Source organism: Fopius arisanus, unplaced genomic scaffold, assembly GCF_000806365.1.
Source record: "Fopius arisanus strain USDA-PBARC FA_bdor unplaced genomic scaffold, ASM80636v1 scaffold00003, whole genome shotgun sequence".
Taxonomy (NCBI): Eukaryota; Metazoa; Arthropoda; class Insecta; order Hymenoptera; family Braconidae; genus Fopius; species Fopius arisanus.
Window position 1 is genome coordinate 1,505,329 of NW_011887742.1, and position 26,940 is coordinate 1,532,268.

The 26,940-nt window shown below is 40.8% G+C and overlaps 4 protein-coding genes and 1 long non-coding RNA gene across 12 annotated transcripts; 2 read left to right on the forward strand and 3 right to left on the reverse strand.

The window, feature by feature from the left end:
- Positions 1-422: 422 nt before the first annotated feature.
- LOC105269441 (transcriptional repressor protein YY1-like) lies at positions 423-3,153 on the reverse strand. Of its 2 annotated transcripts, none has more exons than XM_011309673.1 (3): positions 2,616-3,153; positions 876-1,470; positions 423-748 (listed from the first exon to the last, which is right to left on the reverse strand). In XM_011309673.1, the coding sequence occupies exons 1-3, from the start codon at positions 3,100-3,102 to the stop codon at positions 634-636; spliced, it is 1,197 nt and encodes a 398-aa protein (XP_011307975.1). In that variant the 5' UTR covers positions 3,103-3,153; the 3' UTR covers positions 423-633. The 2 variants fall into 2 exon arrangements, with proteins under 2 accessions (XP_011307975.1, XP_011307986.1); XM_011309684.1 differs by having other exon boundaries at positions 876-1,431; positions 2,616-3,145.
- Positions 3,154-3,624: 471 nt separating this feature from the next.
- On the forward strand, positions 3,625-10,948 carry Nup98-96 (nuclear pore complex protein Nup98-96). Of its 3 annotated transcripts, none has more exons than XM_011309699.1 (4): positions 3,625-3,716; positions 3,802-4,119; positions 4,434-4,518; positions 4,894-10,948. In XM_011309699.1, exons 3-4 carry the CDS (start codon positions 4,488-4,490, stop codon positions 10,506-10,508), a joined length of 5,646 nt encoding a protein of 1,881 aa, XP_011308001.1. In that variant the 5' UTR covers positions 3,625-3,716; positions 3,802-4,119; positions 4,434-4,487; the 3' UTR covers positions 10,509-10,948. The 3 variants fall into 3 exon arrangements, with proteins under 3 accessions (XP_011308001.1, XP_011308011.1, XP_011308019.1); XM_011309709.1 differs by lacking the exon at positions 3,625-3,716 and adding an exon at positions 4,247-4,360 and having other exon boundaries at positions 3,835-4,119; XM_011309717.1 differs by lacking the exon at positions 3,625-3,716 and having other exon boundaries at positions 3,835-4,119; positions 4,436-4,518.
- Positions 10,949-11,080: 132 nt separating this feature from the next.
- Positions 11,081-19,253, reverse strand: LOC105269462 (zinc finger protein 91). Of its 5 annotated transcripts, none has more exons than XM_011309747.1 (7): positions 18,607-19,253; positions 16,728-17,362; positions 16,447-16,647; positions 15,715-16,107; positions 14,764-15,246; positions 14,036-14,187; positions 11,081-13,905 (listed from the first exon to the last, which is right to left on the reverse strand). In XM_011309747.1, exons 2-7 carry the CDS (start codon positions 17,328-17,330, stop codon positions 11,262-11,264), a joined length of 4,476 nt encoding a protein of 1,491 aa, XP_011308049.1. In that variant the 5' UTR covers positions 17,331-17,362; positions 18,607-19,253; the 3' UTR covers positions 11,081-11,261. The 5 variants fall into 5 exon arrangements, with proteins under 5 accessions (XP_011308049.1, XP_011308031.1, XP_011308060.1 ...); XM_011309729.1 differs by having other exon boundaries at positions 16,728-17,692; XM_011309758.1 differs by having other exon boundaries at positions 15,112-15,246; positions 16,728-17,692; positions 18,607-19,252.
- Positions 19,254-19,416: 163 nt separating this feature from the next.
- Positions 19,417-24,702, forward strand: LOC105269489 (uncharacterized). Its single transcript, XR_892453.1, has 3 exons — positions 19,417-19,926; positions 20,112-20,707; positions 24,620-24,702. It is a non-coding gene; the product is annotated as an uncharacterized lncRNA (long non-coding RNA).
- Positions 21,189-26,616, reverse strand: Mtl (Rac family small GTPase Mtl). Its single transcript, XM_011309776.1, has 5 exons — positions 26,405-26,616; positions 26,040-26,175; positions 24,994-25,330; positions 24,644-24,780; positions 21,189-24,314 (listed from the first exon to the last, which is right to left on the reverse strand). The coding sequence occupies exons 2-4, from the start codon at positions 26,153-26,155 to the stop codon at positions 24,646-24,648; spliced, it is 588 nt and encodes a 195-aa protein (XP_011308078.1). The 5' UTR covers positions 26,156-26,175; positions 26,405-26,616; the 3' UTR covers positions 21,189-24,314; positions 24,644-24,645.
- Between the last annotated feature and the right edge of the window lie 324 nt (positions 26,617-26,940).

The following is a 26,940-nucleotide window of genomic DNA, read 5'->3' on the forward strand; positions in this document are numbered from 1 at the left end:
AGCCTCGACACTTGTAATATTGATTTTTTATTAATTTCTCGGTGAGAGACGCTACCCTTCCATGATTTAATCCTGAATAATCATTATCTTCCAAAATATACTGTATACAATATTCAACTTTCACTTATACATATATACAGTTGTGTATTTTCGACGAGCACGCACTAATTTGTTGGAAATTGAAGCATTTATTCGTTAATCATCCTTTTTTGACATTAAATTGAGCAGTGCGCCATCCGTCCATCTCGCATGTCCCCCAAGAAGTACAACTAGTTTACATCACTTATTCCTTTACTCTTCCCAATCTTCCTTTACCTCGAAGTCCTGCCCCTGGTGTTCAATACACTATTTCCATCATCACTGTACGTTATATTTTTTTATCATAAAAAACACGGAGCTGATAAATCATTTGACAGTTTAAATTGTGAAAATTATCATTTAATTCCTCTCTCTATAAGCGCCACAATCCTTTTTTTTTCCTTCGTTTTTTTCGCTTTTCTTCTTCATTTGTAAATATGTACACAGTTCTGGGATTAATCACGTAAATGATTACGATTATAATGAGAATAATTAGAGTTCGTCAAGGGGTGAAAAGAAGAATAATATACGCGGATATCGGTAGATTTAGGGGGGCTAATCCGCGTATACAATGAACTGCTGGTTGTCGACGTCTGCCACTTCCACCTGGACAAACTGAGGCTGTTGGAGCTGGATTTGTGCTACTTGTCTGCCGATGGAATTTCTCGATCTGGAATTGTTCATTAATTCAATTTAATCAATAAATTCATTTTTTTCCAAATAATTTCCAAAAAAAAAACCTGTACCAGTTAGCCATTGAATGATATAACGAATAATAAAATGAGGATAAAACTTACTTTGCTTTTGCGTGTGTCAGTATGTGTGACTTGAGATTGGTGGACTGGGCGAATTTCTTGCTGCAGCCATCGAAGGGACACACGTAGGGTCTGTCCCCTGTGTGAATCCTGACGTGAGTCCTTAAGTTAAAGTCAAGGCTGAATCTCTTGCCGCATCCCTCGAAGGTACACTGGAATGGTTTTTCCCCCGTGTGAACGAGCTGATGCCTCTTGAGTTTCGAACTCTCGACAAATGCCTTCCCACACTCGGCGCACACGTGCACCCTTGGCCCGTGCGTATGCAAGTGTTTTCTCATTGCACTGTTATCACGAAACATCTTGGTGCAGCCTTTGTGGGGACAGGCGATAGTGCGTTCAACACCGTCCATCGCCGGTGGTTTGCGTACTTTCAATTTGTGTCCGGGTCTGGCAAATTCAGCCAACTGTTTGGGATCGGATAGATCAAGACCGGGCATACCATCGGACACTGAACTCCCGGAGTGATTGAATTTCGTTGATGATTTTCCTGTCATGTACTCGGTGTAATCTGGATCAGGCTCAGGATTTGAGCCCTCATCTGGAACATCCACCAGGTGAGACGCTAATAGGACACTCCCTTTAACAGCAACAAACAAGCAAACCCAAACAAAAGCTATGGCATTGCTCATTTATACGTCGTTACGTTTTTTTTATTTTATCTTTCATCTAGCTGATAATACAAAATAAAAAACCCGGGTGTCACTATTTTATCAATTCATTAAAATGTCATTATTTAGTTATACCTATTTATCAACAATAAGTTCAAGGGCTGAGTGGTCCAAGTGAGTCTGATTGCTGGGCTAGGAAATAAATGATACGGTATCAACATTTCTTTGGGAACACGTGTTTCTTTCTTCACCATAAAAACATTGACATAATCATGGTCTATTTTCCAAAAAATGAGAAATATTAAAAAATCATAAACTATTTTCTCGTCCATCTTCAGCAATAAATCTCAAACAACTTGAGTAAATCCACTATTCCTTCAACTCATTATCATATTATTATCTCAATCCATAACAACAATAATATGAACACTATCACGAGAAATTTTTAAACCGAAAAAAGGCGCGACGCAGTGCATTGTGGATCCGCGACATGGAGTCTCGAGCTCGTAATGATTTTGCTGGTGGAATTGCTCGAGATTCTAGTCCCACGAATAGGAAAAAATAAAAAATGAATAATTACGAAGAGCCAAAAATAAAGAAGGAGATTTTCCAATAAATATTTGATACATGACAGGAAAAAAATAGAGCGACAAAAAGGATTTAAATTGGCAGAAACCCCAGACACGAAATGTTCTTTGGCGATTAAATGGCGGCGACACAAAGGCCGCCATTATTAACGTTTGCAAGGCTGATGGGCTAAAAAGAAGCCATTTTCAAAATATGGCTGCCCCCTGCCATCATAATGGCGTTGCTACGATCAAAACAAACAACAGATACTGTCAATGAATTCAGCCGGTATTAAGAATAAAAAAACAAATCCCCGAGATGATGTTCTCCAACATATTTATCACATTTCTACGATCTTGAATACGTAGTTATTGATTGGATTAAACCGGAAGTGCGTAGTCACCATCGGTGTATCCAAGTGGCATCGTAACACGAACGTGTAAGTGAAATAACAGAGGGGAATAAAAAATATTGAATAAATGCGAAAATTCATGATAAAAAATTACCACCAATTGGATGAAATAATGAATAAAACAATGTTACTCACCGTCATCAGTTCCAGATGCCCACATTGTCACGGAAAATTCCCCTTCAAGTGTCTTGATCTGCACTTGCTTCTGCTCCCACTTTCTCGCTTTGGTTTCAGTCCCCATTTCCCCGAATATCGTATGATCAGGTCCCCTAAATCTCGAATTACCTCCTTTTCGGGCTTTTTTAGTTGCTTTTCGTGATGGTCCTGGACTTGATTCAACATAAATATCGTTATCTGGCACTGGTATTTGATCGTAAACGCTCAGGGGATCACCACCGACAATTTCCTCTTGCGTCTGTAGTATGATTTCCTCACGTCCTGGTTCAGGGAGTGGTTGTAATGATATCATTGGCTGGCCATCTTCACCCTCAATTGTTGTCTCAACAGTTTCGCACGGTATTTCAACGGGTATCGACTCTATTTCTACCTCCTGTATATCTGGTTGGATTTCAACTTCAGTTATTATGTCTGAGGACGCCATATTAATCTCGCCTGACGCCATGTTACTAATCAAAATGGCCTTTTGCTGCGGTCCGGGGCCGCAAGACGCACCACTGGACTCTCATTTCCACTGTTGCCAAGTCCTTTTCAACATTTTCAACAAAAACAATATTTAACCATTTATTATTATTTTTCCCATTCCAAATACTCCTACAACACATCATAAAAACTCTAGTCAATTCAACCTTCAGCGAGCTCTGGATAATTCCGCGTTGATTTTTATTTTGGCTTTCAAATTTTATCCGCTCATTCGCCATTTTTCACTCTTCGGGAATCATCGGCTACAGTCGCTTTATATTTCATTAACGTCGCTGCAATGGAAGTATACGATAGCCGAAGGCTGTCATTTCGCCAGTTTCAGTTTAAATTCCAGTGGCTGCTTGGTTTTTCGCGCATTCCCTGCAATTTTCAATACAGCGGTGAATTTTTTGTCTTCTTTATTTTCTTGATATGAAATGATATACGAAATTAATTGCTGAATGAAAACATTGAATTTTAGAAAAAATTACTTTCCTCCAAGTTGTATTTTTCAAATTCCTTTTTCCGTTTTCGATTTCTGTGAGCGGTATGATCGGCTGTGGGATTATCTGCAAGGCTGAGATATGGGAGTTGACGGTGATAATGAATTTATTGAGTCAAGATAAACATTTTCCTGGATTTTACAAAATTTTTGTTTTCTTTGAATGTTTGAAAATGGTAGATATGGCAACACTGGTTCTGTTCGTTCCCGCTACGTCTCACCCTTTGACGAACAGCGAAGAGAGTGACGATACTGACGATAGTGGCGCAGCAAAACAGAGAGTTTTAGACGCATATTCCATGCTCTCGTGGGTCTTTTTACGTGATTCGCCCGTTGGCAGTTGACAAAGAAAATAGAATATTACGGTTTGTTGTTGTAAACAATAAGATCACAGCCATTTGAGGGGCGTTGATATCTCGACGAGATCGGAGGCTCGCACAACGCGGAATTACTTCCGCAACATCTCCAATCTATCCAGGAGGCTTTTGATTTTTGGAGGTGAGTAATTTTTAGAGGTTGATACTCCACAAGTAGCTTTCTCGATCTCTCCAAGAATATTGATATTTTCGATTGGAGGACATCTGCCGAATTCAATTATTTTCATGATTTTTCATTATATTATCAGGGATTTTGAGCACGAGATTTTGTCAGTGGGAAAAATCATTGGACTCGAAATTATTCGTGAAATCGTAATAAGGTGGTCGTCAGTTGGATATAATTCGGGGGATTTGAGAGGAAGGCACGTTTATACGGTTTTTTTTTTGTTTTGGAATAAATGAAGAAGAAATATTAGGGGAATTTCACGGTTTCAGAGGTTCCAGAGGTGAAATCGAGATCCAGGACAGAACAAGTGGATAGGTTTCATCATGTTTGGCAATACCGGTAATACGTCATTCGGTGAGTATGACGTCATCGTAATCAGAGAAAATTCAGGGCAAATGTTGACTGCTTTTCAAGTGCATTATTGACAAAATAAAAACTTTTTTTTTATAACGAAAAAAGCTCTGGTTTTTTGCAATCGGATCAGATTGACGCATTCATTATTTGATTTTTTATATTTTCATGAATGTTTCATACTTTAATCATAATTTTGCAGCATTTTAGATAATTTTTTGTTTTAAACCAAAAAAATTCGTACTAGAACTTGAAAAGTTGAGTGGTAAAATGATTGAGAAATGGTCAAGGGAGGAATTACTAGAATAAACAAAATGTTTGACGGGTTCTAGAAATACGAAATTCTTTTGAAAGCAATAAATTAATTCTCCGCCGCAGGTTTCAACACAGCCTCTCAGAGTAGCCCGTTCGGTCAGACGGGCTTTGGCAAGCCGATCAACACGACAACGGGCTTCGGAACACCAGCAGCGCCAGTCTTTGGCGCAAATAACACGTCCTCACTGTTCAGTGCAAAGCCCGCAGGAACGACAACAGGTGGTCTCTTTGGGAGTCCAATAGCAACCACAGCATTTAACCAGCCAGCAACAACGCAGTCGTCCTTTGGTGGCTTTGGCACCAGCACAGCCAACACAAGTCTCTTCGGTACCCAACCGACTACGAACACAAGTATCTTTGGTACAGGAGGAACGACGTCAGCCTTCGGCCAGGCCCAGAAACCCGCAGGTTTTGGCTTTGGCTCGGGCACAGGAACGTCCCTCTTCGGCCAAACTCAACAGCCAGTCCAACAGACGACGCCTTTTGGCCAGATGAACAACACAGCTAACACCAGCCTCTTCGGCAATCCCGGGGGCTTCAGGGCTGCCACCACAAGCAGTGGCATAACAGGCACGGGAATGGTGAAGTTCAATCTAGTCACTGGAACCGACACAATGGTAAAAAACGGTGCAACCCAGAACATCTCGACCCGCCACCACTGCATTATGTGCATGAAGGAGTACGAGAACAAGTCCCTGGAGGAGCTTCGTCTGGAGGATTACACAGCTGGATTAAAGGGTCCAGCGCAACCTGGCCAGACAACTAGCCTCTTTGGTGCCCCCACGCAGACTTCTCCCTTTGGCAACACTGGAGCCATAACCAGCACTGGAACCACTGGCTTTGGCACTATGTCCAGTGGTTTTGGCACTCCCAATCAGTCCACAACATCTGGCGGTCTCTTTGGCAAGCCTGTTACTGGGTTCGGTCCTGCAACCACCACCAGCGCCTTCGCCTTCAACTCCACCCCCTCCACTGGCCTCTTCGGAACGAACACGGCGGCGAAGCCCTTCGGTGCACCAGCATCCACCACTCTTTTTTCCAACACCAGTACTAATCAGCCAGCCACAGGATTTGGAACTCTCAATGCCACACAGACCAACAATTTCGGTGGATTCATTACCAGTCCACAGAACCAGAGCATTGGATTGTTTAATCAGAACAAACCAGCATTTAATATCGCACCGGCCACTTCCAACACTGGCTTTGGATTTGGACAAACCGTACCAGCCAGCACCTCTAATACACTTTTCGGAACTAAACCCCTTGGTACCGCTGGGTTTGCTGCTAGTACCACTGGGTTTGGAGCCACTCCAGCACCTGCCTTTGGAACTAATCCAGGATTTGGAACAACTCCCAATACAAATACTTCACTTTTCAATACACCATTCAAACCAGCGACTCAGACCAGTGGATTCTCGTTCGGTGCAACTCCTGCCTCGACGTCAGCACTGGGTACCAATACAGCTTTGACTCTGGGTGGTACTAGCTCGCTGTTTGGACAGAATAAACCAGCTGGAGGCCTATTTGGCAACCCTGCAGGTACATCAACGTTCAATAATCTTGGAACATTTGGCACCACTGGAGGATTTGGTACGACTGCCACTAACACTGGACTTGGTATGAATCTTCTTGGTGGAGGAATGGCAAATCCTGTCCAGCAGAATCCCTCCTCTGTACCAGTTCATCAACAGATTCTAGCGTTGGTGTCAGCACCCTTTGGTGATTCTCCCCTTCTCAAGAATCTTCTTCCAGCTTCGGGGAAGACAGCTGAGGTCCTCAAACCAGCAAATCCTGCAGCATCCAAAAGCCTGAACGGTTCTCAATTCAAAGTATCGACAACTAATTCCCCCAAAGTGAAAGCCAGAGTGGTAACCCCAGCTCAATTGTCGAAAAAGTCGTTGTTTGAGGGGCTGGAAGAGGAGGATCCAACGCTTCTGGAGGCATTTCAACCGAGATCCAACGCTAAGAGACTTGTTCTTCGACCCAAACCCCTTGTGAACACCAGTTCGTCAACTCCACAGGACAATCTCAACACGAGTCAACGGAATAATGACAGCAGTCCGCTGGAGGCCCAGGATACCTCGTCCTGCAGTGTTGAGGTAGAACCTGTTGACAAAGAGAATTGTCAGAGACGTTTCACCGATAGAAGATCGTCGTCGCCCTCTTGGTTGAGGAAGAAAAAACTCAGCAGGAACCTGAAGATCCGAGAAGAAGAATTTGATGGGCAAAGATCACCTTTCAACTCCTCAGATAATCACGAAGAACCCCTGGAGAATACTGTCTCAGAGTTTCGTACTAATGATAATATCCAGGCTACGTCAAAGGCTGCAGTTTCATCACCAAGCACCAGTCTGAACTGCTCCCTAGGGGCTGAAAAGAGTGTTAGTGAATCGGCTTTGTTCTTCAGCGACTCAAACCGTGACCTGGACGAGAGTGCTCTGTCCCTGTATCAGTCTGAATGTTGTGAGTCAAATTCAGCCAAAGTGAGTCTTCGCCGAGCTGGTTATTATACTATTCCTCCAGTGGATCAACTCGACGAGTTCGTTCGTGATGAGAGCTGCATCGTCCCCAATTTCACTATTGGTCGTAAGGGCTATGGAAACGTGTACTTCCCTGACTCCTTCGACATCTATGGCCTGAATTTCGATGAGATCGTTTACTTTCGCCATAAGGAGGTTGTCATTTACCCAGATGACGACAAGAAACCACCAGTGGGACTGGGGCTTAATAGAAGGGCTCAGGTAACTCTCGATCGTGTCTGGCCACAGGATAAAAATCTCCACGAACCCATTACAGATCCTCATAGACTCATCGCTATGAATTACGAGGCTAAGCTTCGAAGGGTATCGGAAAAACATGACATGAGGTTCTTGGAGTATCGACCTGAGACTGGCTCTTGGGTATTCAAAGTCGATCATTTCTCCAAGTATGGGCTGAGTGATTCTGACGATGAGGACGAGCTCCCTGCCAACGCTAATCTGAAGAAGTTGAAGCCCGGAGAGACACCCCAAAATTTTCTGGTGGCTCACAGGACTGGGGTCAAGAAGAAATCACCAGGTCCCCTGAAACAGGTGCAACTGGTAAACGGTCAGGGAAAGAATCAGGGGTATGGGGATGTTATGGAGGTTGGGGAACATGAGGAGGACCCAGAGGACAGTCGGAAGTCACCAGTGCAGCAGTCTGAGGGGATCACCAGGGAGAAACAGTCCGCACTGAGTCCAACCTCGATTTATGCCAGGCTTGCGGGCACAGACAGCCACAAGCTGCAACTGATGAAGGCCAGTTTTTTCGATACTGGTAATGGAGATGATCCCTATAATTACACAGCTGATGGCATGCTTAAGCCATTTGATGATGAGAAGAAAGAACAGAAGGACGTGTTTCCTCCTAAGATAACGAATTTTATCCATCAGGACTCATCACTCTACGGGAAGTCAATTCAGAACGAGTCTTTCTACATTGAGAAGCTGAATGATACAATGGGATTAATCAGGAGTAAAACGGAAGCAGTCGAGGCAAAAGCTGAGAAGACAGCCGCTACGTTGATCAAGTATTTTCCTCCACCAGTTGTCAACCCCGTGACAGTTGTTCTGAAGTTTCGGTGTGAAGTAATACCCCTAAAGGAAACGATTAGTAGTAAACTGCGGTTTCAATGTATCAGTGACATTGGGATCCAAATGGGTAGAAAATTCAAGCCTTGCTGGGGCCCAGGACTGACCCTCATCTCACTGAGCAGTCAGGAGCAGGCGTCGGTGGTGCCACTGCAAAATAAATTCAGCCAGATTGAGAGCTACATGTCTGGACGATTGCTTGATGACAACACATCGACAAGTATTGTCCAACGTCTCCAGATACTCGGGGGTAGCAGGGCAGACGCTGATTACATTAAGATATTCAAGGAGAGTATCGAGGGACACCTCTTGATCCAACTGAACAACTGTGTAATTGGACAGGAGAGTAATTGTCCCTGGATTCGTCCAGGCACGGGAGAATCAGGCCTCAATGCCCTCCACCACCACTGCAATCTGGCCCAGGAGCTGGTGGACCAGTCCAACGATCACCTGGCAGTTTATGCTAATGATGTCTGGCAACTGTGCGTCGCACTCTGGGGTAAATTAGCCCACGTAGACCTCGATTCCAACGTTGAGAGCCACGAGAATGTCATGATTAGACGAGAGGCCTTTGGTGAATGGCTGAAGGAAGTCGTCGAGACAATTGTCCAGAATGAAACGTCAGACACAAAAGATGAAAGTGAAAAGATTCTTTCACTTCTCACTGCAAATAAGCTCGAAGAAGCTTGTGAATTGGCACGAAAAAGTGGGGATTACAGCCTAGCACTTCTGATATCTCAATTAGGAGGGGCGGCATCGGTGCAGGAACTCATTAAGCAGACGATTGCCTTGTGGCAAGCCACTGACACGCTCTCCAATATTTCCATGGAGCGCCTCAAGATCTATATGCTGGCAGCTGGAACTCATCTGATCATGTCCAACGACGAGACAATCAACGTCTGTGAAAAGTTGGACTGGAAGAGAGCCCTTGCAATTCACCTCTGGTACCTTTCCCCTCCTACAGCCTCCATCACAGACGTTCTCGAGTTATTTGAGAGTTCCTTCAATCCCAGTGAATCCAACGAACAGATCTACGCGGCACCGCCACTCCCAGAGTACAAAGAGGAGGAGTTTGAGGCTGAGGTGATTAGTGGAAAGAAGACGTACGACCTCTGTTATCATCTTATCAAACTATACTCCACTGGCAATCACTCTCTCGAGGAGTTATTGAATCCCCTGACGCACACGTCAGATCCTCTGGATTACAGACTCAGTTGGCTCCTGCAGCAGGTGATTCTGGGGCTCGGGTATTCCCACTTGTCGGAGCACGTTGCCACCATGACTCACACGAATTTAGCAGCTCAGCTCGAGGCCCATGACCTCTGGCACTGGGCCATTTTCGTTGATCTTCACCTTGACAACGCGGGAATTAGAAAAAAAGCTGTTCTGGATTTGCTTTCTCGTCATGTGCAGATTGACGAGGACCCAGAGTACATCGAACGCGAGAATTTCTTGAAGGAGCAGTTAGAGATTCCCTCCATATGGATTAACGAGGCCAAAGCTGTGAAGGCCCTTGCTGTCAAGAGGTTTGGAGAGGCTGCCTGGTATCTCCTGCAGGCTCAGCAGTGGAATCAAGCTCATCGCATCATCATTCAGCATCTGGCTGCTGATGCTGTCATTAACGAGAATTACGCGTATCTCAGGTCGCTTCTGATGCCCATCGTTCCACCAGAGTGCCATAATCTTGTTAATGGGTGGAGCCATCAGGGACAACTACTCTGGGACTACATGGAAATTGCTGGTGAAATCGAACAAGTGGTGAAGGACAAGGACCTGGGAAACATTGGGTATCGTCTCGAACTACTGCAGCCACAGCTCAGCTCTCTGTGCACCAAGATCAATCAATTTCCCTGTAACACTGCTAAACTGACTCTCTGTCAAGCTGAGATTGCAAAACGCACTTTACATCTTGCACGGAGTTTATTACTTATGCAGCCTAGTGAGGATCGATCCACCACGAGAGTTTTGGTACACTTGGTCTCGCAGCTGCCACTTCCAGAAGATTACGCACAGCAGGAGCTCAGACCTTTGATAAATATGTGTGTTAATGAAATTGTGGGACATTGAGAAAATAATTAATAGCTTGGAGATTTGGAATTGGTGTTTTGGTGGAGGGTACAATAAATCCCCTTCGATCTTCGAAATCTCGAGGTCTTTAAAGTGAAATTAGATTTTTTTGAGGAATTTTTAGAGTTTCACGTTGGTGATTTGTTTCTTTATTTTGAAAATTGTATAGTTGGATGGCGCGATAATGATAATTGCTGAGAATTTAGTTTGTGATTTTCATGCTGTTTTCTCACTCTTATGTTTCACAGTTCACGACCTCAATTTTCTCACTTTTACATAGATTTGTTCAGAAATGAATAGGAATAAATCAATTAAATAGTTCATCCATAATTTTTCGATGTTAATAATGAACAGAGTGACAATTCATGTAAATATTGATAGCTGAAGAATGATTTTCATTTTTTCTACTTATGACACACTAAAACGGTCTGGCAAGAAGACATTTGGTAAATCTATAGAATAATTAATTACCTTGTACTAGAGTTAAACTTTCTATTCCTATTTTTTTCTTTGTGATTAAGCCTGAAAAAACTTAAAACCAGAATAATGGATGAAAAATAAAAGAATAGAGACGAAAATCGGAACAAACCCATTATTTATTTAGTCCATTCCTACATATATTTGTACGTATCATGAGAATACGAGTGCCCTGATCACGTTTATACACCACAAAATGAAACAAAAAAAAAAAAATCTTAAAAATCATCTTCTTTTTTACAAAATTACAATTCGTGAAAAAATTAGTGTAAAACATTAATCTTTGATGCCATGGGTGGCCTCTCCAGTGTTTGCATCAATGACGATCTTCTCCTGGAAATCCCTCCCCTTGGCCACTGGCGAAGTACTGACAATATCAGTGACAGGAAGAAACTTCCCCTCAAAAGATTCACAAAAGAGCATTTCATTCTCCTTACCCTTCTCATCGCCCTCTTCTTGCTTCTCCATTCTAAGAGTCAACATTTCAACGATCAAATATCCCTCAGGCTTGTACATCCTGTTGAAGTGGAGCCTAATGTGTTCATTAAGATTCTCATCTTTTCTGGGTACATAATTGCAATGAGGACACGGTGGAGTGAGTCTCTCAATCCCATGTCGTCTTTTATGAGCATCCATGATAGCTTGATCAGTAGCAGAGAAAGGGCATTCGAGACACCTCAGTACATTTTCATTGGCTTCATTCAAAAGGGAAGATGCCTTCCTCTGAATCAGCAGCATCGTCTGCTTATCCTGATTGGACACCGGAGAAATGGCTTCCCCAATAATCCCCAAATCCCTATTTCCACCTGTAGACTTTCTCCTCGACTTCACCACGTACTCCTCCTCATCCCGAATAATCTCCTCCTCCACCTCCATCTGCCTCCTGGAAGCCTGTGCCTCAGCATTAGCATGATGCTTCCTCAAGTGTTGCACATAATTCGCATAGTACTTGACAGCATAATCGCACGTCTCACACCTGTACTTCTGCTTGGATCCATGAAGAGAGAGATGAATTCTGTATTGCTCTCGTTTCTCGAAGGCCGAGGGACACTTGTGACACTTGTACTTCTTCTCCTTGAACTTGCCATGCCTAATGTACCCTGGATACACAAAATTGGGATTTCCAGTTGAGACGATGTCTTCCTGAGTGTGTGAAGATGCCTGTAATCGACTCTGACCTTGCAATACCTCATGAGGTAGCTCCAAAGGCTCTGGCTGCCTTCTGTGGACCACCTGGTGCTTCATAAGGTTTTGAGCTGTTTTAGATGAGTAATCGCACTCCTCGCACTTGAACCTGTTGTTGGAGCCATGCAGGGTCATGTGGTACTCGAGGGCATCGAGCTTAAAATACCGGGCCGGGCATTTAGTGCAGGTGAACACCTGATTCTTTGAATCATGAGTGTACTCTTGGGTGTGTCCAGTGGGGTTTGACACCTCGACGACAATCCAAGCGAATTCCCTTCTATCGTCATTTGTCTGGCTGTTGACCTCGACACAGGCAGTGAGAGGTGGTGGAAATCGTTGGGAATTACCATAGATTGATGACAGACAACGAGTGCGTTCCTGGTACTCACTGGAATGTGCCTTCTGATGAGCTAGCAGATGTGCAGGCTGTCTAGCAGCATAAGTGCACCAGTCACAGGTATATGCCAATGAGGTTGAGTGATAACGAAGATGAATCTTCAGTTCCTTATCACATAAGAATCTGGCTGGACACTTGCTGCAGCTGTAGACGAGCCTGGAGTCTCTGAGATCAGGATCTGGACCGAGAGTTGGAGCTTTAGCCAGCCCCAGGATGCTCTTGAGGTCGTCCAGCTGCTGCGAATCACTCCTGTTGTCAGCCACCAGGCAGTGAACAGTTCCCAGAGAGCCTAGGTGCATCGCTGCATGGGACTCCATGACGTCCCTCTGAGTGCAAGTGAAACTGCAGTCTGGACAGGCAATGGGAACACCCAGAGCACTGGTATCCGCGTTCAGGTGCATTATCTCGTGGTCTCGGACCTCTGCTCGTCTCGAAGAGACGTGAGGACAGTGACGACATTTGAACATTTTGGCGAAGATGCCATCTGGTTTCGAAACCCAGACCATCGGTGTGTCTGGAAGAGCTCGAGTGTCCAGGAGAAGAGGCGGGGTTTCCTGGTCACCTGAGGCATGTCTCAGGGTTTGCTGTGATTGTGACTTGGAGTCTGACTGATGTACCACTGACAACTCCTCACCGTGAAGACGTGCGTGCTCCAGGAGTTCTGCCTTTGTGCTGACATAGTAGGGACACAGGTAACACTTGAAAATGGCCTCGAGGTTCGGACGATGATGCACCTTGTGAAGGGCCAAGGACTCCTGGTCGTTTGCAACGAAAGGGCAATCAGTGCATTTCAATTTGTTGGATTTCTCTGCAGCTCTCTCCAATTTTTCGTAGTGACTCTTGACGTGAAGTAAGAGCACCTCTTTGCTGGAGTCACGGTAGTTGCAGCGTTTGCATTTCCAGAGAGTACGTTTTGTCTCCTCAGAGGATTTTGGGGAGGACTGTTGATCAGCCCTTGGGGGAGAGGGAGCAGCCGGATTCACCTTCAGGAGGGACTGGCCGTGGAGTCGGGGAAGTTGAAACGGCTTGACGATTGTTCCCGATGATACGTCCACTGAGAGGGAACTCATTACCTTTGAACGACGTTTCAAGGCCCCAGAGAATGGGTCCGTGGTTATGAAGACCTTTCGGGCGGGCTCGCCTGAGCGAAGACATCCTTGTGTCTCTTCTGATGCTGGCGCGTCCGACCCTTGGTGCAGCTGAGTCAGATATTTATTATACTTGGAATAGTTACGACGACCCGTCTCATCAGTCATCAGCACCCGGGCATTCACGTGAGCTGCATCTCGGGCTGCTTTCAGTTTAATATGTTTCGTTATATCCCATCGCCAATTGGATCTGCATTGACACCAATTATTTGAATGATTATTACCTTTTTATTCAACGCGATAATTTGGTTAACCACTTGTTTGTACAAAGATTATTGCATGAATTGTGATGTAATATTATTTCTTTGCTGAAGACTGACCTGTACGCGCATAAAGAGCATTCGAAGGGTTTGCGATTCAGGTGGCCAACGATGTGGACGTGGAATCTACTCGCTGTCGATGCCCAGAATGGGCAGTGGGGACACTTGAACACTCGTCGAGCTGTTGTACTTTGAGGGACCCCCCCTTCCACCTGTTCATGGGATTATTCAATATTTAAATAAACAAATAGGAAGGAATTTCTTGGAGACACACGCTTCACACCACACACAGGCTCGATATCAGGGAAAATCAATAGACCAAGGCTTTTTACGGGGACAGTGGAGTAAAATGGACCTTTTGAATCTCCAATATCTCTTGCGTAAAGAATCCAAATCACTTCGGTGATTTTCTCTGTCTGTTGTATCGAAAATTTATAATAGTTAGCATCCAAATTTTTTAGTTTTCATTTCCTTTTTATCGCAAACCTTCGAAAATTGAAATAAAATTGATAAAATAATATGATAAATAAATTGAGGAGTGGTGAAGCGATGGAGTGAGATAAGTGAATAATTAAAAGAAATCTTGAATTCGATTTCCGTAAAAAAGTGTCAAAGCATAAATAAATAAAAATGAAATAATTATCATTAACTCTTTGAGCGAGAGTTACTGACGACAAAAAACGGTTCAGTTTACCCAAAGGAAAAAAGTAAGAAGAAAAATGAGAGAAACAACGTATTATTTAAAACTGAAAATAAGGAAATAATAAAAATAAAAGAGAATCCCGTACCGAGGATCCAGAGGAATTAAGTCCGCTGTAATTTGCATCCCAGTCCACTTGCAATGGTAAGTCAAAATCATTGGAGGAAGAAGTTGTTGCATAGCTATCACTGTTGACAGTGTTCTCCTGGCTATTATTTCTATCATTATTGTCGTTATTATTATTGTACGCTGGGCATATTTTAATGTGCATCTGGAGATCGCCCGAAGTTTTGCAACGTCTTCGACACTTTGGACATCGCGATACGCCAAGAGACACACTGAGCGCAGTGTGATGGGTTTTTCTATGACTTGACATTTCATCCTGACTACTTGCTTCAAACGTGCACCAACACTTTAGATCGTTGACATTACTTACAGCTGCTACTTGGTTATTCATGGTGGCTTGGGTGATTCCAGAACTTGTTAACAGACGTTCCTTGAGTTTGTCGAAGAATGAGGCATTTCTTTTTTCAAAGTTTTTTTGGGGACTGGCTTCTTTATCCCCATTCACCTATTCACATTAATTTTTCAGATATTATTTGAAAATTCTGGTTAAATTTTCGGCACGCCCTATCTAAACTCATTGACCTCAAATTCTTCCTGAATTTTTGTTTTTAAAAATTTTTAATTTTGCAATATTCAAATACAAATTCAAAATTTAGAAAAAAATTGATCGATTCCTTCAGAAATATCTATAAAATCATCCTTATACTATCAAACAATCATTCAAAAAATTTTTAATCAATAATTTGAATATTTTGATAAATAGAAAAAGTTTTTGGGAGTTATAAAAATGCGAATTAATCATTTAAAAGGAGGGAATATCCAAAAAAAATAATAGTACTTCACTACTATCAAAATAAACATAATTTATTGAGGTGAATTTATCATTAATTTATGGCAGAATGTGCTCAAAAGAATCCAAACTGTCCATTTTACCCTGACAATAGGAAAACAGTGGAAAAAATCCAACACTCACCTCAGGGTTACTATACAATTTGGCGATTTCAGTATCTCTGGCGATTTTCGCAAGCTCTGGCCTCACTCTGACTCGCGGCACATTGAGAACTGTAGTCGGAGGGCTAGTGGACGCACTGACACTTGGAGGGTTGCTTCCAGGACTCAATGGAATCAGCATCGGCAGGGGTTTCCTCTTACCAGGGGACTGACCAGCGTGTGATTCAGCCAAATGTCGTTGCATTTCAGAGTCCCAGGCAGTTATAAACTGACAGCCCTTCTCCTCGCATTTTAACGCAATACAATCCGCACCATCTGAGTTACTAGAATTCTTATGATCTTCTACGTCTACTGAGTTTTCAATCACTGGGGACTTTTCAATTGTCGGCACTTCGCGGTAATCACTGGCACCAACCTGCAACATTATTGAAGTGAATTCAACAGCTGTTCAGATATCAAAATATTTCTCACAATTTCAAGCGGTGGAATACCGGGAAAAATTGAAAATTTTAATATGTTGAATATTCATCAACGCAATTCCTAATTAATTAATTAATTATAAATTGTTACATGTGGAATGAGGTGAATTCTACGGTTGAATTTTGAATTGTTCACGATTTCAAAAATATTTTCTCCGGGTAAAAGATCATGAATTTTCCAATACTATATTGAAGTTCAAATAGTAAAATAATCAGAATTTTTAGATGAAATAATTCTGGAGAGAAAAAAGCTGGAGCAATTCCTTCTGAATTACCTGATTATAACGCTTAGGACAATTTCTTGGTTTTCGTTCAAAAGGACTGCTCATCTTACTCGCCATCTGCTCAATCGGCGGTTCATGATGATTGGCCTCATGTACCGTCAAACTCTGTCGGATCTCAGCAGTAAAATTGCAAGCCCGACACTGAAAGGCCCCACCACCCCCATGATTCCTCGTATGTCGATCAAGATTCCACTGCAAGAGACACACACAATGAAAAATCATTAATAAAACCATCGAAATGAAAAAACATGAAAAACTCCCCCATTGTGTACCTTATAAGGAGTTCGAAAATCACAATCATCGCATTTTATCATTGGCATGGAATGGTATTTCACGTGTTTGGTGTATCGTGCACGGACATGAGTCATATAAGAGCACTTTGTGCACCGAAAAAATCGCCTCTTGAGGTGATGAAGCCTCTGATGATTTTCCATATCAGTTGGTGTATAAGCGACAAAATTACACATTGTACACCTGTTTCTTCGCACTATTTCACCCGATTTTTCACCCTGAACGTCCTTGTGGGCCGTGAGAATGTGCCTCTGGAGCTTTTTGGAATTTTGATAGGTGTAATTGCAGTGGGGACAGCCATGGGTTTTGCTTTTTTGGTGGTGCTCCTCCTTCAGATGCTGAAGGTAGTCTGCAAGATTGGCGAACTCTACTGTGGAATTACAAGAGTTGCACTCGTATATTCTCTCCCCCTTGTCTTCAATATTATCATCAGTTTCCTCTTTGATGACGAGTCGAGGCTCGCAATCACTGTCATCTTTTCCCATCTCTGTGTCATCACCACCGGATGCTTCCTCTTCACTGGCACGACCTTTTTTTTGTAAAATCGAACGTCGAGGACGCAGCGACCGATACTGCTCAGACATATTTATTCCCTCCTTTTATCCGCTCCTTTCAACTGATTAATTCACAACTCGTTTTATTATTCCTTTGGTTTTCCCTCGGTTTTCATTCCGGGAGGTCCCATGGTGCCATCGATTAATTCCATTAACAATAATATCTCATGAATTGGAAAAAATATTCCATGTCGCTAGCTCCAATTGGATCATCAAAAATTAGTACTAAGGCTATCCAAAAAATTCAGTGCCCTTTCTTTAAATTGTTCAAATATTTTTCTACGGGTCTATCTGAAAATCAGAGCTTTCATTCCGGAAATTTTGTCATTATATTGTGATTTAAAGGGAAGACGTCTTCAATTCGACTCTTCATTTTCAGTTGTTGAGGCGATCTGGAAAAATAGGTCGACTCGTTTGGGAGGGAGAATCTTCAAATAATTTGTTAATTTAAGTCTTTGAAGATTACATTTTTGGAGTTGTACCAATTTCGATTATTTATTGGTAAAAAGCGAGTGTTGAGGAGGAATGATATTTACAATTTATTTATCAACTGGAATCCGTAAAACATAACTTAATAAATCAATCCATAAAAACCAAATCTTCTTAAAAATAATCAATGGACATTTACGCCAGGCAGTACATACAGTATTTTTTTTCAATAAAAATTATCCAAATTTTCCGCCCTCAAAATTCTCATTTGAATTTCAAACCCTTGAAACGTCCCAATAAAATGCTCCCCGAATTAAAAAACTAAAAAAAATAAAAATAAAGAGAAAACAGATTTAAAAAATATGAAAAAACACTCCTAAGACTTTGCATCCCAATCCTCGCAATTCATAAATAATAACTGCACATCAATACCACATGTTCTCCTTAAAAAGGAATTTTTTGTCATACCTACACGCAAAGTTCTATTTTACTCCTCAAATGACGGGAAGAAAGTGGCCTATTCTATCCCCCACATTTCTGTTGATTTTGTGGAGCCTCGGGATGACATAACCCACATTTCTCCCGTCATTTATGAAGAAAAATCGAACTTTCCTGTGTAATAATGACGGAAATAATTAACTATCGCCTTCCAAAATGTCACCAATGAAAAAACAAAAGTATGAAATACCTAGTGCCTAGAATACCCCCAAAAGAATGTCCTTGGAGCCGTCACCTCATCAACACTCGTCCCCCCCAAAAAAAATGCCAATTCCAATGGCGAACTTCCGGTGGTGCCCCAATGTCGCCACAATCAATGAACCCCTTAACCTCCCCCCACAACCAAACCAAAACGAATCCATAATAAACATCAACAAACCTTAAAGAAAGTTCCTCCACTCCCGGAGAAAATCTCGCACCGACCCTCACCCAGTAATGGCGCCTGGAAGCCTTCCCTTGTCTCCAAAAAACCTCAATATCTCGAATGGGCTCGATTGTCTGATAAATCGCCTGCACAAACCGCCTGCACAGCACAATATCCCGACAAGTAACAGAAGGGGGGAAAAAGTGAAAAAAACGAGTGTTTGAAATGTAAAAAAGGAGATAGCGTCGCAGCGAAACCGAGCGGAGTAACTCCGAACCACGAGACGATGAAGATGGCCTTTAAAAAAACCCGTGAATGCAGTTAAATGGTTGATTTCCTGTCTCAAGCACGCGATAAACCGTATGGAAAAGAAGGCCGAAGTAATACCCCCAGGGTGTCAAACGCTCCCCCCTCTTCACCTGCGATGTTACCCTGGCGATGGGGTTGAGGGTGAAATTGCTTACAAGAGACACGATAAATACTCAACAGCCCCTCCCTCTAACCGGATGACTGGCACTGGCCCCCACGATGTTTTAGCGGTTTTAGCTCGATGGCAACTAGCTGACGCCGCGCAGTCAGGCGCCATCTGCAATTCCAATTCTGTGAATCTGACCTCTACCTCTACATCTACCTCTACCTCTGCCACCGTCGCTCGTCGCTCGTCGCTCGTCGTTCCCCTCGTTCCGCCCTCACCTTCGGATTTCTAAGCACCCAAGTCACCGCCAACTTCCCCTACTTCGTCTACTTCCTTTATCTACATCCCCCTCTCTATCCCCCTAGTCTCCAGCACATATCGCTCCCCCACCGCACCCCATTTCCTAGATTTTCACCACCTCAAGGATATCTTACTCATTTTTCTCATTTTCCTCGTTTCTTTCATTTCTCTCCTTTTCCTCATCTTCATCGTCTCCATCATCTCCATCATCTCCGTCATCTCCATCATCTCCATCATTCTCATAATTTCCATTATTTCCATCTTCCTCTGGGTCTGTCCGGCCTGCCCCCAGACCGCGAATTTCCTCGTGCTCTTTCCCTCCGTGTCTCCCACGACGATTTCATCAAAATGTCGCTCTCTTGGGCGTTGTCGCATGGCCTGGTTGCTTCATTATCAGAGCGATAAGACAATTCTTAGGCCTTTTATAAGCATTTAGGACAGAGTCGATATCATCTCCGGGATCATTCACGCTTGCGTCTTACTGACGGCATTACTTCAATGACTGTAACATTAACAGGAAAATCAATCAACAAGAAAGACTCTGGAATGTTCGTTTGTTCTGCATTTTACCAAGGTCGAATTGTCAGCGTGATATTAAAAATTCAGTCGATAAAGGCCACGTAAGGAATCATTCAACACTCCTTTAAAATTTCAACTTTAAGTCGTGAATTATTAAGGGATGAGATGCAGACGGAAACGCAATCTTCTTTTCAATCTTCCCATCGTAGCACCTCTACACGTTTTCTTTATTAATCGGTTAATGGAGATAATTATTTTAATGAATTTTACGATATTTCTTCTGCAGAGGAAAAATGAGTAGCCGTGGAGAGTTATAGAGAATTCAACCAATCGCCGAGAACAATCCCCACCATCATCTCTCGAGGAATAGAAGTTTTGAAAGGCTTTGAGAGCCCGGTGCGAGATAAATAAGTCACGACTACATGGAGAAAGAGACTATGTGAGGCTACATGAGGTTTTCCACTGTTTTACCTTTGCATTGTTTTTTGGATGAAATTTAAATAATGAGTACGCACAGTGACCGGAAATGCTGAAGAACGAGTCATTGACAGATACATACGCGACATTTCATTACGTTCTTATCGTAACACGCATTAACAGAAAATCTCGTTGAATCGTGTCCGCCATCTTGAAATGATGAATTCTTGCATCAATTGAAGGAACACGTCATTATTGCGCTCATCGATGGAACTGAATGCTGACTTACTTCTTTCATTTCCATTCAGTTCAACCGGGAATAATAATTTCCACGATGAAACTTGAATTAACTCAACTTACGTGTTATCAATATAATTATTCAAAGTAACTTCTCACCCTTGTGGTAATTCGACGTTCGTTGAGATCTGCAAGAAAATTTTTGAAAATTCAATGATATTTGGAATTGTAAGTTTTTTGTTGTGGTTGAATTATCGTATTGATTTAATTGTTGAAAAATTGGAATATCAAATTAGAATTTGAAAAGTCAAATTTTAGATTTTTAAATATTTCGTGAGTATACGTTGATTTTTATTTTTCTCATGGAATTTAGGTGGGGCTATTTTTTAATTCGTAATCATTTTCTAGGGGAATGCCGAAGATATTGAATATAATAAACACACATTATTATTATTATTATTAATATTATTATTATTATTATTTTGAAAATATTTTGATTGAGAGCTGGAAGTACTTTTTTTTCTTTCGATGGAAAATCTTCATCGATTATCAGCTTTCCATGAATATTTCGTGATTGGAAAATTTAATAGTGGGAGCAAAAGATTAACACAGTATAGATTATTATTTCATGTAATAGTGTATTTCGATGGAATTCGATAGTTGAAAAAAAGGAAGAGTAATGGGTAAGGTGCAATAAACAATGAGTACCGACGGTTTACAATGTATATTTTAAAAAGTTTCATCTTGAAAATACATATAAATAAAAAATAAATGCATCCTAGTAAGTTTACAGAACATGCATTCGTTTTGTGAGATTATTCAGTTGCGTTTGTAATTCGTTTTGGCTCTCAGTGAGAATAAGACTAAAACTAAAAGTGAATATTAAATTTTTATTCCCCTCTTCGTCGTATAATTGAATAATAACATACGGAAAATTAGGCAGCATGATAGGACATGTTCCTAATACTAAGTTGGAATCGTTAAAACGGAATCACAATTGCTATGGCGGAAATTTAACATGAAACTTTACTAGTAACTTCATCCCATTTGCTGCCTCGAATGAACAACCTGACGAAAGCAAGACATTTCATTTGTTCAGATAAACTCACACTTTCACATTTAAAAAATTGAGCCGAGTTACACTCAACTCTTATTTCCCTTTGTGCTACAAAAATCAAGATCATGTTCCACAATGACATATTCATCTTCGCAATATTCATATAATTCTTATGTTACAATCATCGGAGCGACCACAGTTAGAATGCCAGCTGTTCGTCAAAAAATCAAACCCTAAATTATGATAAAGTAAATTCAGAAGCAGCTTCATTCTGACTAGAATAATCCATAATTCACTCATTTATCTGTGGCATCATTTCTAGTAATTACGTATTATAAAAAATTACAATTAATTGTCATGAGTACGTAACTTTGGTTTAGTAGCAATTCCGCGTAAGCATAAAAAGTTAGTAATCAAGAGGTGAAGAGTGACAAATTCATTAGATATCTTTAAAAATTGAAGAGAGATGGTGAAATTTTTGGGGAAATCTTTTTTTGTAAATTCTATTTCATTCCACACGAGAGATCTTGACGGAAATTTCTCCATTTCTTTTAGATTTCAAGATCTCTGAAAATTCCGCTAGGTAATTCCGTTAGGTAATTATTTTTACATGAAATTTATTAGTCAATACAAAAGTCAGTAGAAAATTCGGTAATGAATTAATTTTTGTAATGCGATCCAATTTAACTCAAGCTGCCATGAAAGTATCAATCGTTCATTTTCTCGCTGAAAAATTGATCTCAAATGAAATTGAAACCCAGAGTATTACGAATTCAGAGAACAGAGAAAATTCCTAAAATAGCCAAAAGTGTGTGGAGTAAGTAGATTTGTTACCCTTTACCTCTTGTCCACTTAATTAATTGTGGTTACTCCAATGACTTGTCCAAAATGATTCTCGACTAATTAATTATTTCGTTCTGCACGTTTAATTCGATATGAAGAGCGTCATGCTCTCGTAAATAAAAACAAATATAAAGCACATTTTGAAAATTCAGTAGCTGCTAGTACACTAATGAGAAAAGTTATCCGCAAAGGACTATTCAACTTATGACACTCTGCTTTCATCGACTCATCAACATTATTAAATAAATCCACTACTTACACTAAAAAAATGTATCCTGCTAATGATTTGATACGATAAATTCATATTTTTCGTAATTCTAATTATAAGGTAATGCTTTCTGCTTGTTTATTTGTTCAGTCGTCTGGCCTATAAAATTTTTAAAACTCTTTGTTTCGAGGAGAGGGCTGATAGATTCTCTTTTATATAGTCTGAATATAGAGTTGCTGGAGGTCTGGGAAGAGCACCAAATTTCATACCTCTCGTAACTTTAATCTCTGATTTTTATAATGAAATTGTTTAAACAAAAATGTGATGCTTCAAGGAACGAAAGCCTTTCGAGATGAATAAAAATCAAATTTAACCGTGATTATTTTGATTGGCGCGTCTCATTAATTGATCAATAATCCACAAAAAGCCCACAGTTTAGTAAAATCATTGAAATTTAGAATACAATATTTCTCTATGCTACATTATATACATTGAAATAGCATCTGTATGCCTCCAGTTCAATATGTTCACTCATTTAATTGTAATTCTTCAATTCATTGAATTTCGTGTGGTGAGACCCGCGCAGTATAGAATATGTTATCTTCTTTAGATATCAATAAGGCAAAAGAGTGGAAATCTTCCACTTCAATTTGCATCTCTAAGCATTTTTTAAATATAAAAAAATAGCATGTTTGCAAGTACAGGAATATCAATTCACTGCTAAGGTACCTGAAACTAGCTCAGCCCGTATTCCATTGATACAATATCCTATTTTTGTTTTCATGCCTGAGCTTATGGCTTAATCGAGACCCCATGGATCCGGATGCAAATTTATAAATTCACGTGGAGAATATTTAAAATAGTCCTGGGTCACTTATAAACTATAAAAACCTCGTTGTTTTGTTAATTGCCTTGAATAGATTCGTTCAATATTTACCAATGTTCGCGTTAAATCTAGAAACAACTGTTTTTGATTTTCCGTTACTTATAGTCGATTGGAAAAATGGGGCCGTTTATCGTGGGGAAATATTCTCAGGCGAACAATCAATATCGTCAACTCATCCATGAAAATATTTCATTAAAAAGTCTGGCGAATGCCCCAGAAAATTTTATTGGATTCTATTACACTTTTTGTTAATTTCCGGTTGGAATTTCGAAATATTAATTTTATGAATATCACTTATGAATAAAGTATGCATTTGTAAAAATTCGAATTTTTTGGTGGGGCTGCAGGGGAGAGAAAATAGTGGATGAAAAAACGTTGAGTTGAAAGAGAAAAGTCTAACTGCGGAAATTCAACAGAAAATACAATTGAAGTTCTTTACAAAATCCAAGTTCCATTTCACTTTTAATGGAGGTGTAATAAAATTCCCTAATAAGTTCGCCAGATTTTTTTTCAAATTTTTTCACAAGTGGTGAAATATAAAAATAATTGTAATTCAGAAATCTCAAACATTCCGAGGTATTTTTCATTCAGATTCTAGGTGCTAAATTCCAATGACGAGATTTGTCTGTGAAAATTGAGACAATTCGATGATTTTTCTTTTAGACTTTGATAATGTACATTGTCATGTGGCAGTAATGCTCCCACGAATACAGTCTTTGCAGATTGAGGGATGAGAATGTCGTCGCATCCTTGAATTCATGTCTATGTGGATATTGTCTCGAAATAATTGATTTTCTTTCATCGTCAGATATAATTCCTGTCTTCCTATGGCACACTCTATCTGAAGTGTAATGAATTGATTCTATTATGAAATAGAGCCAGACTTTTTTGAAGATGAGGAATAATTGTGCAAATACGTCAATTGTGCACGCAATTATTTAATTTACGGTGTGTAGAGTCAAAATAATTAGTAATTGGGAGAATGTGGGTCATGATTATACCTCGCCAGGGCAATCGAATGGGACAGCTTCTAACAATAGTATTTTAACGCCGTAAGTGGATTCACTGAAATCGTTAAACGATTGAATTGTTGATATTTTCCCTTTACGTCGTTTTCAATAATATTTCTTTAAAATATACTCTAAGATGATGGCTTCGGGGATTGTGTACCTTTACAACATGACACATCTTCTTTGACGACGCTTCTGAGGCTCTGGTCGGAGGACAGCTCGAACAGCTTCATCGAATACCTGCTTCAGACCACGCTGCGTTAGGGCTGAACATTCCATGTACTTCACCGCACGTACCTGAAGGCAATATCACAGATTATAAAGAACAATCTACTGAAAATATCATTTGAATAATAGTAAATTCATCATCTTGGCATTTAAAAATGTTGTTATTATATTCTGAGCTCTACAATTTTCCAAGTAAATTGAATGAAAAAATTTCGAAAAAAAGTAAAAGATCCTTCGCAAAATAATCTGAAGGATAAAAAATGTAATTAGCATCGTGCTTACTTTATTAGCTAATTTTTGTCCCTGTTCACGTTTTATCGCACTGAGACCCTGCTCGGCCAAGGCAGTAAGAGTCTCCCGATCATCGCGCAGATCGATTTTCGTCCCCACGAGGATCATGGGTGCATCAGGGCAGTGATGTTTTATCTCCGGATACCACTTGCTCGTGACATTCTCGAAAGACGAGGGGCTCGTCACCGAAAAGCAAATGAGGAAGACGTCTGTTTGTGGATACGATAACGGACGCAACCTGTCGTAGTCCTCTTGACCAGCAGTATCCCAGAGCCCCAGACTCACTGGTATTCCATCCACAACCATTGGCGCTGAGTAATTGTCGAACCTGCGATTATCATTCAATTTTTAACAATCTAGTGCACCAGAGGAAGTGATTAAACACATCGCTATGGATTACTTCCTGTGGAACATCCAAGAGATGTCACTGAACTATTATTAGCCACCCCTAGTTCCACTTCTCGTGAAGAATTGTGAGAGGGAGAAAGGAATACATTGATGCTTCTCTATTTATATATCGTTTTAACACGAATTTACTATCGAACTTCCTAATGGATGTTCGTTAATGTTCCAGGAGACTATACTCCTAAAAAAGATTGACTCAATCTCCCAGGTTTTGGCTTTGAAATCCAGAACAAGTCACTGTACAAATGACATTTCAGAAATATTTATCTTTGAAAATTCAAATTTTTCGGGAGAAAATCTATGGGTAATTATAAATATCAGAACAACTTGAAGAAAATGTCCAGGGTTATTCCTTAAATATTCCACTACAGCTAGTTGACTTTGCACCCTTTATTCTTCTCAATTTTATCTTAATAGGCTATTCGAAGATTTGGTCATCAGCATTTGATTTTTGGTTTTAAACAGCACTTGATGCCAGACGAATAATTCTCATTTTTGGGCGATTCCCCGAAATGCTTCAATGAAGATAAAATAATATTTTTAAATTCACAATAAAATTAAATTCATAATAAAACCATGAAATTCGGAAGATTCTCTTCCTTTCAACAAAATTACTAACGATTGTTACTCACACTGTAGGCACATATTCACCGGGAAAGCTGTCGGTCGTATACGATATCAACATACAAGTTTTCCCCACAGTTCCATCTCCAACCACAACACATTTTATCGGTCTCCCTGAGCTCATAGTGCTGATTCCAACGTTTTCTAGATAAATAATCAATACAATAAATAAAAGTCCGGCAACCCTCTGCCTCATCCAGAAAAAGAAAAGGCGGAAGTAAACATAGCACCCAAAAAACACAAAATTTCAGGCAAAAAAAATTGAATGTCAATCAAACCAATAAAAAACTACTGAATAATCTACCCCCAAATCTGAAAAAATCCGCCCCATCAAACCCCAACATTCAGAACAACTAAAGAAACATATATCCACCTTTTAACGGGCGACGTCTCTTTCTCGTCCAACAAAATCTGTTTACACCAGAATTTTAATCCCCTTATTACTTACATAAACCACTGCGTCAGTTTCACACGAGCAAAACCCAAAAACTACCCCAAAAATATCCAACACAATGTCAAATGATACCGTATTTCCCTTAATTTCTCCCTAAATCACCCGTAAATTGTAATCATCGCCATGATGGTGTCGCGATTTTTCCTACGAAATAAAAAAAACTGGAATATCATTTGAACGCCGGTCGATCACAAGATGGCGTCAGTCCCGCGTTCCGATCTGAGGGGCCCTAACCAAAGAGGATTGACTAAAATAGAGGCTCAGTTCTGGGGGTTTGAGTGACCCCAGCGGCATCGTAGTACTGCACCCCAAGAGAGGGAGGGCGCAACACGCAATGCTGGGGTGGTTTTTTTTATTAATCAAGTTTTTATTGCAATGCTGGGGTGTCCATCAAGTCGACGGGGTGAATTTTATTTTCTGCTGTATGAATGCTTTTTGTTTTTCATTTGTTTAAC